The sequence below is a fragment of the Typopeltis vanoorti genome, chromosome 20 (genome assembly GCF_054136105.1).
Source record: "Typopeltis vanoorti isolate ZY-2024b chromosome 20, IOZ_Tvanoo_1.0, whole genome shotgun sequence".
NCBI classification, from domain to species: domain Eukaryota; kingdom Metazoa; phylum Arthropoda; class Arachnida; order Uropygi; family Thelyphonidae; genus Typopeltis; species Typopeltis vanoorti.
In genome coordinates, this window is record NC_143568.1 from 6,592,930 (window position 1) to 6,609,373 (window position 16,444).

Here is a 16,444-nt window from a genome sequence, read left to right on the forward strand (position 1 = left end):
AAGGGAAATCATTTCTTACCATACCAGAATCTGAGCATTGTATGCCTCCTGTAGTATATACACAAAAAGAAATCAGAAAATTACTAAATAACTTGGACACACTAAAAAAAAGTCTCCTAGTCCAGATGGTATCTCTCCATTTGTTCTCAAACGTTGTGTTTCAGAGCTAATATCCATCCTGTGTCATATCTACAATCTATTATCCTGACATTTACAGAGCTTTGAATTGCATCTACCATTGAGGCCTTCTAAACAACCTGTCATCCTTTGCACTACCTGCCACCCACTTAGTGGGCTTCTTCTATGATCATTTACTGTATGTCATAGTTGATGGCTCCCCCTCTTAAAGCTTTACCAACAATGGCAGGAGTGCCTCATGACTGTCCTACCACCTACCTCTTTCTCATTAACTCAAATGACCTACTCTCAATCACCACTAATCCTGTCAACAGTTTTGAAGATGATAGTATTCTCCATTCATCATAGTCATTTGAGAAACCAAGCAGTGTGCAGATATATCAAGCATCAAGATCATCTACAACTAGTACCTTAAACATCAATCTATGCAATCCTCAGTAATACACAAATCACCAACAAGATCAGATCTCTCTAATTGGATTCAAGATCAGATGTCTCTAGTTTCTCCTGGCACAAACACATCCATCAATAGCTTCCTCAGCATCCAAAAAACTAGACATTCTCTTTCACTGAAGATGCTATTTAACACCTAACTATATATAAATTCCTAATCTGCCCATGTTTAGAATAATGCTCACATGTTTGGAGTGGAGCACTTCAAACTTCTCTGAAAATTCATAATGCTGTGCAGAGGTGAGCAATGAGATTCACAGACAATCCCTCTCTTACAGATTCACTCCAATCTCTATCTCACAGACACAATTCAATGGTCATTGCTCCACTGAACTGGCAACCATCATTTCTCCACTTTCTGTTGCACATTTAATATAAAATTAGGAGTTACCCAGAATCTCTTTACTTTGCAAATGCAAAAACACCAAACCTGTTTTTCTTCTTCTTCTTTTATTCCATCTACCTCTGTCCACTGGAACAGTCTACCACAAGAAGTATTTCCAAACAATTATAACCTGCAACTCTTCAAAAAAAAAAGAAAAACAAGTCAATGAACTTCTATTTGAGTCCTGACCTACATCCCAGACACAGCACTGATGTGCTTATGGATCCTCTGTCCAGTTGTGTATGCAATCAATATTAAAAATAATAAATAAAAATATATACAAACATATTCATAGGGCAAAATAACACACACATCAATTCATTACAAAATTAAAAAAAAAATCAATATCTTGGCTAATACATGTGTAATAAAACATGCTAACAGCAGGCTCTTAAGCATTTTATGCAAATGAGAATAAATTCGATGCCAAACTAAGCTGCAATACTGCAGTTCTTCTGAAGAAAGCAGATATGAGATCTGAACACTTTCAATAATTTCTGTTCCATTCCATTCAAGATTAGAAACAGCTTTTCAATCATTCTCTCGAATGTCATGAAAAAAATAATTAAAATATCATGAAAAAATAATTAGAATGGTCTTACCAAATTTGGAGAATCCATAAAGAATACTTTTTTCCTTGATAGTATCAATAAAACTTTTTTGAAAATGACAAATGAGTCTAAGTAACTCAGTAATAAAAAAGTTTTCATATGATCACAAAACTTTCTTTTCTGGTATATCATTATATACCAGGAAATTATTATACCACAATAGTATTATATATTGCATATTTGCTTGTGTATATTTTGTATGAGCAACAGTATTCAAAGTTAAAAATATAATCTTCTTGAATGGCAGGCAGTTTCAAGTATAGTGATATGGTCAACTGAAAATGGGAAAATGGGCAATAAGATATATGTGATTACTGTCCCACAGAAAGTACTCTTAAAATGATTTATACTTTACATTTTTTTAATCATTACAGAAGTGGCAGGTGATATACAGAAAAAGGAAAAGTTGGTCCTTGGAGATCTATACAGCAGAACAGAAAATAAATACCAGACATACAGAAATGTTTTGGGAAAATCTGGAGAAAAGAGTAAAGCTAATAATAATCATAAGTACCTACTGGATTTCTGCATTATTAATACCATGACACAACATAAAGATGTTCACAAATTCACAGAGAGAGAGAGAAAATAAAAAAGTCTCCTTCACTATGTTATTTTTGATTATGATAGTTTACCCCTTGGTTCAGGATACAAGTGTTTTTAGAATAATTTGAAATAGGAATTGATTCACCATTTACTTTTAAAAAGGATAAAAATAAATACCATGCAAATAAAAAAAAAAAGAATGGTGTTAAAAAGAATCAAACCTTGGAGATTCATTGGCAGCCTCTGAAGAAACGCTAATTCAGCCAAAAAGGCACGTGGAGAAATATTTACAAGGAAAGAAAACTCAAGACTTCGTGATGAACTCAGGAGTTAAAGCGACAAGCAAGGAAAAGAAAAAAAAAGTTTAAAGCCATCAAGTGCTCTGAAAGAATACAGAGCAAAATATAAGAAAGTGAAGCAATGTGTAAAAGTAGCTAAACAAAAGTCATGGAAGACATAAAAAAATATCAAATAAATATGAGGATGGTGGAAAATTGTTCTGGAGACTAATGAAAAAGCTTAGAAATGGAGGGAAGAGTACTGTAAAAGGAATCATGACAAGAAACAAGTGAAGAAACAGATATTCTAGATGTCTGGAATAATTACTTGAAAGACTGTTAAATGAAACTACAAGTCAGAATGATGGTAGTGTTAGATCCTGAATAGAGAGTTTTACAAGCAAATTCTTTATTCAGGATTTAACATGATAAATACTACTAATTAAGGAGATAGATATCTGCACATCAGCTAATAATTATGAAGTATTATTTTATGTTATGTAATAATGTGTAGTCCATGTGTGCCATATAAGGAGAGTTATTCCTGCATAACTGAAATGAGAAGCAGAGAATTTTGTATCAAAATAGTAAGAATTGTGTAAGGGAATTGTTAAGTTATTTGTAATTCCCATTAAGCTGTCTAGTACATTACGAAATTCTGAGAAAAATTATAAATAGTAATCCGGAATAATCACGTATAATCTGTATGAGTCGAGCATAGCGATGGAGGCTATACCTACATGGAAAATGACATCAAAATGGCTACCTGGAATAATGTAACCTAACAGATTAGGGAGAGTGTAGGATCACCCAAGGGGCATGAACGATGGGGTTCGTAAGTGAAAACCACATCGAATGGAGGGCGCCCGAAAAGGGTGAATAAAAGACGAAGCGTGCCATTTTACAGGCCTTTTTTTTCTTTTTCGGTTCCTGGATTCGAGTTTTTAGGAGGTTTGTCCGGGGAGTCGTGAGAGAGCGATGGATCGACTACGGTGATGATGGATTCTTTTCCTGAGAATGCTTGAAGATTTCAAAGCGGAGCTGATCGCGATATGACGGCCTATGCAGAATCGAGCCTTAGCAGAATGTCCCATTAGAGAAAGTTTCCTGTGGGGCGATAGACAGCCCGCTACAGTTGGAAATGATTAGAAGCGTAGTGCATCGCCAGGTGCAAAGACGGCCAATGAATATACAGTAAGGTAATCCAGATCTACATGAGATGGTGGCACGAAGTCTGAAAGGATCCAGTAATGTAAAGATTTTCATTCTATGTTAAAAATCGCTTAGAAGAATAGAAAATTTGTGTATACTGTAAACTAAAGGACACTAGTAGAGAACTTTTAAGTGAGAATTTGATTGAATTAATTAAGACCCTGTGGAAGAAACAAGAATTGTTGATAGGCAGTATTTTGATTGAGAATGGCTAGGCTTGCTTAATGAAATTTAGAATTAAGATAGTTATTGATAGACTATTAATGAAAATGATCAATGCGTGTTCTGTGAATAACTTGTGAAAGGAATTATATCCTAGTAATATTATGTTTACACTTAATTTTATCCTTTTGTAATTGAAGGATTTAGCATACTCAGATTCATTGTGATTTGGATGAACCTTAACTTAGAGTGAATTTTGATCTATTGAGTATTTGAATTTTCTTAACTGTAAATGTTTTATGTTTTTCCAATAAACATGTTTTGTACCTTATACCTGAGTTTATGCCTGATTACGAATTCAAACCACCACTTATGAAATAGAACCTTTTGGCAGGAAGGAATTTAGATATAATTGCTTAAGTGAGATTTGAGTCACGACTAATAACTGAATCTGCACAGCGCTAGCGTGAGATTAATTATTGTGTGTATCTCTTTTGAATTTAGAATTATTTCCCTGAACAAGAGTCTCCTCTGTTATAGGATGTTGGCTGGCGCAGCATAATATAAATTTTTCTAATATCCGAAGAGGATATAAATCTGAATTAATATTTCAGGGGCATGACAGTAGATTAGAAGGAGGGCTATTTAGTGGTAGAACAAGATATAATCAAGGGTAAACAGCGAGATAACAATAGAGCAGCTGTAGGACTTAAATTGAGTGAGGTTAAAATAAGAAAGGATTAAATCAAGAATAACCAATTGAGCATAAACTACCTTAAATAAATATTTAACAGTAGAAAATATTAAAAAGGAATGTAATAAGGAGTACATAAATATATTTGAGGCAGAAAAAAACAATCAAAAACCTGAAATGTGAAAGGCAGTTGGAGTAATGACATTTACAGTGGCTGCACTGAATGATGATTCAAAAGACCTGGTTGGAAGAACATATTCCAAAGATTATTGCAGAGCTCTCCTATTACCCACCTATAAAAATGGGAAATAAAACTGAATGTGAGAATTACAGACTGATTTATGTCCTGAGTATGCCAAGTAAGATTTATGCAAGCATCCTTGAGAAGAGGTTAAGAAAAATTGTGGAAAGGATACCTGGTGAAGAACAAGCTGGGTTCAAGTAAAATAGAGGTTGTAAGAATCAGGTTTTCATTTTATGACAAATGGTTGAAAAATCATAGGAATATAACAAGGATTCATATTTAAGTTTTGTATATTTGAAAAAGATATATAATAAGATGGCAAAAAAAAGTTATTCAAAAACCTTATAAGATGTAAACAGGACATTGTATCAAGCAATATACGGTCCATATATTGCTTGATATTGCTTGAAAAATGAACCTTTGTCTCAAAGGAGACAAAGATTCATCTTTACAAGTGCACCAGCCAGTCTATCTTTCTGTATGGCTCCTAGACCTGGAACATCTCAACAAAAGCAGCGACAAATATTATAAATAGCTTTCGAACTACTTGTCTAAGAAATATCCTGGATTACTCCTGGGAAGACCACATTCCCAACTCTACTATATTAGATGAAACCCAGCAAGATCCTCTAGTCAGCACTGTTCAAAAAAACCAAATAAAATGGCTCGGCTGCTAACTTAGACATCCATCCTCTGAACCCTTTGATGCTCTGGTCCTCATCTACACCCCTACAGATGGAAGAAGAAAAAGAGGCAAACCCCGAACTCCATATTGGAAATACATCAGCAATATTCTCCCCATTTTCCCCCAACTCTCTGCATCAGAGATCCATCAATTAGCATATGACAGAGAAGCCTGGTTTTCCTTCACATCATAACAACCTCCAAGTCCTATCTTAGTGTACACAGATTACTTATTTGTTTTGATTGGTTCCCTATTTATAATTGCAAAATTATAAATAAATGATGATGATGATTTAAGGAGTAAGTAAGTGGCTAGAAATGAGGGAGGTACAGAAAGATGGTTCACTTTATGAAAGAAAGTAGCATTAATCCTAATATCAAAATAAGGAGGTTTTAATCTCATATATTTGTGTTCAAACCAATTTTAACTTATGGATCTTAGAGCTGGGTTAGAAATGAAACAGTTGGTCAAAGCCTAGATTACACAGATATGAAAGTTCTGAGGAAAAATTATGGGAAGGGGGTGAAAAGATGATATTGATGACAGAATCATATTAAAAATGAAGATACTAGGAAGGAATTTAACATTCTTTGCTCACACATTCCTGAATGAGGGAGGGAAGTTCAGCAAATCTAGTATTTCTGATGCCCGGGATGGCAGAAAAAAGATCCAGAGTAGTCCAAGATCTTGGTGGATTAGTGTAGTTAGAAGTGCCTTTTAGGACCAAAATATATGACTGCCAATACTGGAATCCTGAAAGAAAAATCAATAAATATATAAATATAAAAAAATTAAATATATAAATCAGGAATTTGATGATGATGGTTGCTTTCTTTACTGAAAAATAATGAATTTAGACAGTTCACATAATATCACTAGGAATACAGATAGACTTAATTGTTTCATATTTAAGATTTGTTCTTGCAATTGTTTTTATTAATTTTCATATTTCATGGACAGCTGATTTCTATCAGCTGTCCACATACATGGTAATTTTATATATCTAATCCACGTAAGGTTGTAAATCTACAATACATTAGTACTATAGGTCAGCTAAGATTGTTTAATTTCATAATTTTATACACAAATTTTTATTTTTTATATAATCTGGAACCCTTGCTCTAGAGACCAAATATGGAACCTTTTTTTTTAAGCCATTTCAAGTTTCCGATAAGTGGGGTAGTGGCCTCACACTGCATAGTGAAATTCATCTTCCACCTACAGAGAATCCACAAATATCCATACTAATGGCAGGATTCAAACCTAGTCTACTGGTTAGAAAGAAGGCTATCCTATCAGGTAACCAAGCCAAACAATTTTGCTTCAATTTTCCTCTATGGTCTAATTTGGCTGAAGCTTTGTTAAATGGCATAACTATAGTTCGCCCACCCTTTGTAAGTCTCTGCTTGGCGTCTTGCCAAGAATAGTCGATTCATGCTGAAGGGGAGAAAGAAATGAAGGATGTACGAATTGGTCGCCAACACGCGAAATCACGTGCTTTAAGGTAAAATTTTCCAACTGGTATACAAGCAACATAGTTAACTACAATAATCATAAAAGAGAAGTTAATTTTCCGACCTGTAATAATAAACAACTCATCCTGTGTCATGCATTTTGGGATTAAAAGATTACCAGCTGTGTGCTACATTGATGGAAAGGTACTCCAAGAGATTGATGAGGCTAGGGACTTAGGGATGTTGATAGATAGGGAGATGAAGTTCAGAGGACACATTGCTAAGGTGTCCAAGATTGCACATAGGATTACTTGGTTGTTGAGGAACACACTGACATCCAGAGATAAAGAGGTTATTATTCCCCTTTATAAAGTGTTGATACTTCCACATTTAGATTACTGTGCTCAGGTCTGGTCACCTGGATTCCTTGGAGATGAGGAGGCTGTGGAGAGGGTTCAGAAGAGTGACCAAGTTGGTGAGTGATGTAAAAAATGCTCCCTACATTGATAGATTGAAAGCTTATGGATTGCAGAGATTGGTTGATAGGTGAAGAAGAGGGGATATGATAGAAACATTTAAATTACTGAAAGGTTTTTATAGGATTGATGCAGGGGAAATGTTTCAGCTGTGTGATAGTGATGGAAGAACAAGAGGTCATCCCTGTAAATTAAAGAAGAGTGTGGTTAACAAAGGTGTCAGAACAAGGTTTTTTGCCTGTAGGGTGATGAATGAGTGGAATTCATTGCCTGACTTAGTTGTGAGCTCTTCGTCTGTAAATGAATTCAAGAAGAGATATGACAGATATTGTTTTGCTAGTTTGGGTCTCCCACGATGAGTCTACTGACTCCACGGAGAGACCCGTAATAATAATAATAATAATCCCACAATACGGACTAATTACCCTATTATCGGAATGGATTCTCCTTTTTCTGACATGCACAGAAGTGTCGAAGGATCTCTAATCTGTGGGTGAACTATACAATATGCTATTTATATATATATATATATATATTTTTTTTTTTTTGGTCTTAACTCATAACATAAGCTGGTGCACTGATGGTACTCAATTATCCTTCTCCTGTGGTTTAACTCCATAATAGTATTTGGAAGTAGTAGATGAATAATACCTAGCTAATAAAATTAGCAGGGTATACCTGTATTATTATTATTTTTAATTCTCTGTGTACATTATTGGCTTTACAACAATTCTATATTAAGTATACTCAACGTTACCTGTCTACAATTTCTAAGACATCTTCTATCTTTTTTAACATGAACTTTGGATCAGAAGGATAAACTATGATTGTATGACCATCAGGATATTCTGCAACTACACGCTCTTTCTTCCAACCCTACATTATATAATTCAATTTGCATTAACCAATCACTATTGAAATTTACATATTTATTATTGAAAAAAAAATGTAAACAAAATTTTAATTGTGTTAATTCATTATAAATTTTATTCTAAATATTAAAAATCACTAAAGAAGTTCATCTATTATCTAATTAGTAAGGATATCAGTCCAGAGGATAGGAAACAGGAAGTTATCTAGCCTCCACCAATCTTCTGATCCACATGCAAAAAGACTGGAAATCTACAGGACATCAATGTAGTGAGTTGGCTAAAAAGATTTTTTTTTTTTTAATATGAATTCATCTATGATAGCTTGTAAATCTTTAGTATTAGTACCACAGATGGACTAAGGGCTGGATAATCAAAAAACCCTACTAGACACCAAATATTATTATTATTAGAACCTCCACGGTGTCAAGGTCTCATTGAGGAAGACTGACATCATCCATACTAGTTGTCATACCCTCTCTTAAACTCATTCACACTAGATGCACTCACCACTTCATCAGACAAACTGTTCCACTCACTGCTCTGTGTCTCTTCTATAGTGAACTGATAAACATCATTCCTCCACTTGCTGTTAGGTCTGTTAAAACAAGAGCATCAGCTGTCAAGATTCCTTTTCAGTACAACTTTAAACGCATTAAACCCTGCTTCTCCTCTTTCTCATTTATTACATCTCTGTCCTCTGGAACAGCTATCCCCATGATGTGTTTTCCAACAATTTCAACTTATGGCTCTTTGAAGTTCCACATACAGGGTGTTCGGGATAAATTTGACATATTTATAATTAATTATATTTTTCCGTAAGTTACATGTATTAACACACACTTCTCTTCATTTAAAAGTTTGGACCCTTCTTCATTCATATACAAGATGTCAGAAAGGATGGATAGCTGGAACCCACCTGAATCATGGAAGAGAATAACTTGTATCATGATGATTCGTGCCCGCCATCAAAATAAGGATATTACGACTGCTGCCCAATGCTCCCTGAATACAGTAAAAACAATCAGGCATGAACTAGAGACTTGCAATGGTGACTACGAGGATGTAGCAAGAAGAAAGATCCCTAGCAGACGATCTGATTGCGTTCGTACAGCAGAATTCCTCGCAAATCTGCAGGAACAGGTGTTGAAGAACCCTGGCATTGGAATTCGGGCTTTGTTCGTGGAGTTGCTAACTGTAGTCAAGCCCTGGATAACAAGGGTAGCCAATGGTAGGCCGTATGTATGGCAGCAGGATTCGGCCCCTTGCCACACCTCTGGGAAAAGTCAAAAATGGTTGTCTGAAAATTTCTACGACTTCACCAGTCCAAATGTTTGGCCTCCAAACTCCCCAGACCTTAACCCCATGGATTATTTTGTATGGGGCGCAGTTGAAAAAGACACCAATCGCACTTCCAGTAATACAAAAGCCCAGTTAATGGATAAAATTAAAACAGTTTTTGCGGCCCTTCCCAGGGAGACTGTAGCATCAGCTTGTTCGAGGTTCCGAAGCAGAATTGAAGCTGTGATCGATGCTAATAATGGTGGTTATTTTGAGTAAATCTTGTTGATAGTATTGTAATTAACTCTGCCTGTAATGTTTTTTTGTCAATTCATTAAATTTAATAGATACAAAGAAGATTTTCTTTTTCCTTACGAAACTGTCAAATTTATCCCGAACACCCTGTATATCCCCTATTGACAGAATATTTCTCATATTTTACAATCTCCCAAGTCAAGGTAATTTTCCCCAATCATTGTCAATGTGGCCACCTTGGTTATAGACAGTCTTCTGATCCTCAAGCTGCCTCAAGTAATTCTCTCTCTCAGCAGGTGTATAAATTCCATTAACTTCCTGTCATATTTTTCTTCCTTAACATCTATATATCTCTATAGTTGAAGTCTCCCATAATAATCACTCAACCTGCACTCATTGGATTAATTTGCTGATGCATGTCTTCCAGATCATCCCTGGATAATAGCGGCAACCAACTGTATATTTTGTCTCATTGACCTTGATCCCACACCAGACTGCTTCAAATGAACAGCCAGCCTCCTGCATGTCACCAATTCTTTTTTGCTGCAATTCGTCTGCTATCATCAGCAGTACCCCTCTCCACTAAACCCTTCACATTCTATCCCTGTAACTACATCTGCTGTTAGCCAAATTTGTCTCATGTCTGTAACTTTTGGCAAGGTCGCACTAACCAATATCAAAAACTCCTCCCTCTTTTCCCTGATACTTTGGCATTAGTACATAGAAATGGCAGCATCCTGTTAGGCCCCCAACCACCTTTACTTCCTGAACTGATTACCCTATTCAATATTTTTGCTTGAGAGATTAGATTCCACTTGTTGGTCATTCACGTTTTCCTGAATTTGTACTTAAGCATGCTCACTGAACAAAGCTCTCTGTCTCTGTGGACATCTAACACCAAAACCATTTAGATGCAGTCTGTCAACATTATACTCTTCTTTCTGTGAAACTAATAGATCCAAAAATCCTATATCATTTCTTCTGCACAACTTGCTATCAACCTCCTCCTCAATTTGCCTTTATCACAGCATGGCAGGAGACTTACAATCTTCACCTTCTTACTCTTTGTTTTTGCTTCTTCCAACTACTCCTTCACATCCTGCCTCATAGAATACTTCTCACCTTTCAGATCATTAGTGCAAACCAAGACAATTAGTCCTTTCATCTTACCTTTCTGCATTCAGATGGCATGACTAATATTGTTGATTTTTTTTATTTTATTTTATTTAATTAATTTTTTTTTTTTATATAAGGGTGCAAATATGGCTGGGACAAGATATACAGTAATGTCCCCAATCAGTTTTTGAAAAACTGACATAAATCAATACATCATCATTACTGTTGATTTCTATAATTAGAACTCTCTCTTTTTTTTTTTAAATTGGGAACTGCATTTGTTCACTTCATTATGAAATATATTTACTACTCTTTTATAAAATAACTACAGAAATTAAATTACATTTAATTTGTGAAAATAAATTAAGCTCATGCAATGAGTTACTGTTGGATCCTATTTTCTACTCCGTTGTATATTCTAGCTGTTAACTGACTTCACATTCAAACACAGAGAAAATTTATTTTTAACTGCACCACTCTATGTTCTAATTTGCATAAGCAACGTTGTGAAATCAACCATCAGTTAGCACCATATAGTTATTAACTTAATTCAGGCCGAAATTCTCTTTATTATATATAGGGTTCCCGTTAAGATTCGAACTATTTTAATGAGCAGTGCAATGAAAGAACCCAGGCAAACACAAGATTCAACTCAAATAAAATATTTAATGCTTTAACACATAAATTTACATTAAAACAAGGATTTCTAGTATGGATAATACAATTAAGAATAAATAAGTTCTCATTAAGACATTAGTAATTTACTCAGCTGAGTATATCAATTACGATTAGAATTTATGCATACATATTCCACTCTTCCTATTATCAAAGATTCCAAACACTATTTCACTCTGAACAAAGTTATCATTCAATGTACTTAAATATCAACTCAGTTTAACTATTTAGAAAAATCACAAAGCACAAGTCATCAGACATTCATTTAGCACTTCAAAGTTTTATCAATTTAACACAACAGTTCTCAGAAAGTTCAGTCTCAATTTTACATTGCATTCTTACGTAACAGGCTTCACAATATCACACATTCAAATATGAACTATTAATCCAGAGATATTTCATATATTACGTTTATGAGGAAATGCTTCACTATATCACACATTCAACCCTGACTGTTAATTTCAGTAATATGAACTATATCATGTTCTCCAGAATCAAGCTTCGCTACTTCTCATGAGACATAGAAAAGATATCCTTACTGGTATAAACAGTATAGCTTCCTCATCATCAAGAATCCTAGAAACACTCCTTAGTTCTTGAATACTTTCACTTTGAGAGCACACAAATATTATAGAATCCTGGGTTTCAGTAACTGATTAGTTAACTCAGGAGAATTTATCTTCTTGCTCGTAATTGCCTAACTTTCAATATTTCTTACTTATTCTTATTATCCTTCTGTCCAATGCTATCCTTCTGCAAGGCGATAGGAATTTATAAAAGAATAAGGGCTCGAAGAAAGATAAGTCAAAATACAGAGCAGTTCTCAGTCCTTCGTACTCCGTTCAACACCAGGTTATTCCCCCCCCTCTTTCCGCTCTGTTCTTCCTTTTTTATGTCTTGCTCATGACATCCTACTCTCCTTTGATTCCTGCCCAAGACATGAGCAACCTTTATCTGGTCTCTTTTGACTAAAGGTGAGTTAGCCAGTCTCATACAGAGGTAGAGGATTTTGTCACCCAGAAACTCGTTCCCCCCCATAACAGGCAACCCCCCCATGAACACACACAGATCTATAGTCATAAAATACATACTTAATCCCTCATTAGGAAGGATCAACCTATCCTAAGGGATGGGGCAATCCCATATGAAATAAATAAATAGGTACTAGGAGAGCTCTACTCCAATCATTGAGAATTCAACCGTCTGTCCATGCCCTCTGAATTATGCAGTTTAGCCACTGCAAAACTTTTATACTTCCATACTTAAGCATTTCTAGTCAAATATCATCTACTTCAGCTGCCATTCCATATTTCAAGTTTTTAAAGGCTTTTTCTACCTCAAGTATTGATATTCCTCTTGAAGATTTTCTAGTATGGTTCTGTCATTGCTTGGCTCGTTTAACAGTCTTTCAAAGTAATTACTCCATACATTTAGGATATCTTTATCTTCAGTTTTAATGCCACCTTATCATCTTTGATTCCTTTTACAGTACTCTTTCCTCCATTTCTAAGCTTCTTCAATAGCCTCCAGAACATTTTGCCACCATTCTGATTTTTATTTTCCATACTCTTACTAAAATCTTAAGATGACTTTTGTTTAGTTACTTTCACACATAGTGTAGCTCACTTACATTTTTCTCTGTATTCTTTTAAGGCATCTGCCAACTTATTTGATTAGGAACTTTTGGTTTGCTTTCTTTTCCAAAAGTACTTCTTTAACTTCTTGTGTCCACCATGGTATTCATATTTTTCTATTCTTGCATATAACTTCACCACATACCTCCCTAGCTGAATCGATGACTTCTTCAGAATTTGCCACTGAGACTCCAGAGTTTAATATTCTTGTTTTCAAACTGCTTCAAATTTTCTTCAATAATGTTTGCACAGTTAAGTCTAGAATTTACCCGTAAAAGCTGCTGAACTTTAAATCTTTTTAAAACTTTCTTCAAACTATTCATTTCAATGTGACATCCATTTTTATCCTGCTTAGTACTAAGTAATGGTCACTTCCAATTTTGAATCCTCTGTACACCCTTGTATCCTGAACCAACACTATGATATTACTATCAACAAAGACATAGTGAGGCTTTTCTTATTTCTTGTGTCTTCTCTCCATGTGAACTTATGCACATCTTTATGTTGAATCACGGTGTTAGTAATGACCAGTCCATGTCCTGAAAAGAAGTCCAGTAAATACTTACCATTATCATTAAAACATAATAATATATAACTACCATTATTTTGAGTAGAAAACATTATTAACAAATTGTGTTTTATGGTTGGAACCCACAATGGGTCTTTATTTAAAAAGAAGGAATTCAATAAACTTGATAGACTGAAACAAATTTAAGCATCTATCTCTGTTTCAGTCTATCATAGACTGAAACAGAACTTTGCACTTAAACAGAAGTGTACCAATGAATATTCTTAAGTGACCAATGCCAAATAATTTTTAATAATATTTAATTAAATATGCAATATCTAATAAACTACAACATTCTAAAATGACTGAATATCACAGCCACTAATCACAAAAGGGAGTAAATCAAACAAATTTAAGCATCTATCTCATTGATGAAATACACCAAATTGCATCATTATTATTATTACATGACACCTCCAGGGAGTCCAAGGACTCGTCGAGAGAGGGCATCTACTCTACAACTTTGTCTCCATCACTCAATGCACAAACTAACTGCAACTACACCCACACCATCTACCGTCCATCACCACCACTAGCATTTCCACAGACAATCACAAACATCCATGCCCACAGCAGGATTCGAACCTGCAACCTTTTGGCTGAAGAGCGGATCTGCTAACTACTCAGCCAACAAGGCCGGCATCTACAATAATGGTTCAACAGTTTTGATATAAAGAGATTTTTCTAATAAATGACATTGTTAAACACATTTATCATTATTACCTCAGAATAAACACTTATCACATTACAGCAAGAGACTGGCCACTTTTTTTTTTTTGTATGGATGTCATGTTCAAAAGTCTATCTCCTCTCACTGCACATTCCCAAGCTATCCTTCTATCTACTCATGCACAAACTATGATGAATGTTTCAAGTGATGACAGTGACAATGTGACAAAAAAGGATCTTCTTCATAAACTAATTCCAATAAAAAAAATACACAATGCAACAATCACTACATACAAACGATGCCAGAATCTCATAATTAAAAATTTTCAGATCCACTTCACCAACATAAATGACATTCACAATCACTCAACAGTCATCCAGACCAGGCACCTCACTCTTAAAAGAAATGCAAATAGCATCTATATCCACTATTGCTGCATGCTTCTGATGTCCAAATTACACACTTCACAATTTCTTTCACCACTAAAGTGGCACTTGTATTTGTGAGATCAGACACTGCATGCTAGAGAGTGGCTAATCTAGAAACCACTGTTTTCAACCTCCTATGGCTCAAGGTTTCCTTGTCTCATTTAGTAATATTCATCTGCTGCATTTACCATTCTCCTGTTCACAATTCACCCCATGAAACTGGACCATCTGCATTCCGAGCATCCAAATTGTGAAGTCATCTTCCTAGTCAACCTCAATATTAATCCATAATTCCAACTTGATTCCCTTTTTCAACACCAGTGACAAAACTGGATGAGAGGCAGAAATCTCTTATAAGCAATGACCTAAAGCACATTGTTCACCTACCTATACAAATTCCTGATGAACTCTCTTTACTCACCCAATATTTTGGATGTCATTTTAACCAGCTTTCCTTCCAAATAAAGAGGTTATCTCCCCTCTTGCCAATTTAGACCACAATCTTATGCAAGTCTCCTCTCACAGAATGCCCTTCTTCAAGTCACATCCAACCTCACATCCTCTGGCATTGGCATCAAATGAAATGACCTTTGGAACTTCTACCCTCTTTCCATGGTCTATTGTCTCAGCTAATCAGACCCTAACACCTGCTCTCCAAATAAGTCACAGAAATGATCCTCATCAGCATGAAAGCTTTTATCCCCCATTCTACCCCAAATCCTCTGCTTTCCAAGCCCTGGTTCAACAGAAAGTGCATCAAAGCGGTTGAAGAAATAAATTCAACTTACTGTAGGTGGCTCACATTAACAACTCCAGCTTTATACATTGCCTAAGCAGGCAACAAATGCAAATTACTCATCAGCAGATCTAAATCTGATTTCATAAAGGACAAAAGCAGAAAATTTGTCTCTTTTCAAAATGGAAGTCCAACCTTCTGATCCCTTGCTAATATACCATTGGAAGCAATTTCTGCTCACCTGCTCTTTGACCTTTCTTTCATCCCTATGACAGATCTATTACTTCACTCAAAGATAAAGCTAACTTCCTAGCATTACTCTTTTTCTTGAACTCCTACATTGATGACAAAGGGAAATCACCTCCTACCACACCAAAAGCTGCCTCTTGCAGTTTTTCGACAATAAGACATTAGAAAATTTCTAAATAAGTTGAGCACTTAAAGATCTCTTGGACTTGAAGGCATCTCTCCAATTGTTCTCGAATACTGTGCTCCAGAGCTAACACTTGCCATGTATTGTCTATATAATCTATTATACATAACTGGTACTACTTATCCCAATGTGTGGAAGGATTCACATATCCAGCCTATTCCAAAAAAAAGGAGGTAGAAGTCTACATCCAACTACCAACCAATTGTCATCACCTCAGTCCTCTCCAAAACAATGGAAATAAGTAGCCAATAGCTAATTTATCTATTGGTCAGAGGTTCAGCAATTAATCGGTGACCACCAGAATGGATTTCGCCATTCAAGATCCATAGCTGGCATCTTAGCTTACATCACCAACCATTAAACACAGAAAGGTTTGGAGGAACTTCTGCTGTCGCTCTTGACATTTACAGAGCTTTGACTGTATCTAGCATCTCCTAAACA

General features: G+C 35.3%; 1 protein-coding gene across 3 annotated transcripts in view; it reads right to left on the reverse strand.

Moving 5' to 3' along the window:
* LOC150095211 (uncharacterized) overlaps nucleotides 1–16,444 on the reverse strand; it is an 84,492-nt gene that overhangs the window by 31,883 nt on the left and 36,165 nt on the right. For 2 of the 3 annotated variants that reach the window (XM_090410482.1, XM_090410481.1), the window contains exon 6: nucleotides 8,096–8,214. The exons of the other annotated variant lie outside the window; for it this stretch is intronic. In XM_090410482.1, the coding sequence (XP_090266608.1) occupies nucleotides 8,096–8,214 (119 nt within the window). The remainder of the gene's footprint in view (nucleotides 1–8,095; nucleotides 8,215–16,444) is intronic. 3 annotated transcript variants of the gene reach the window in all.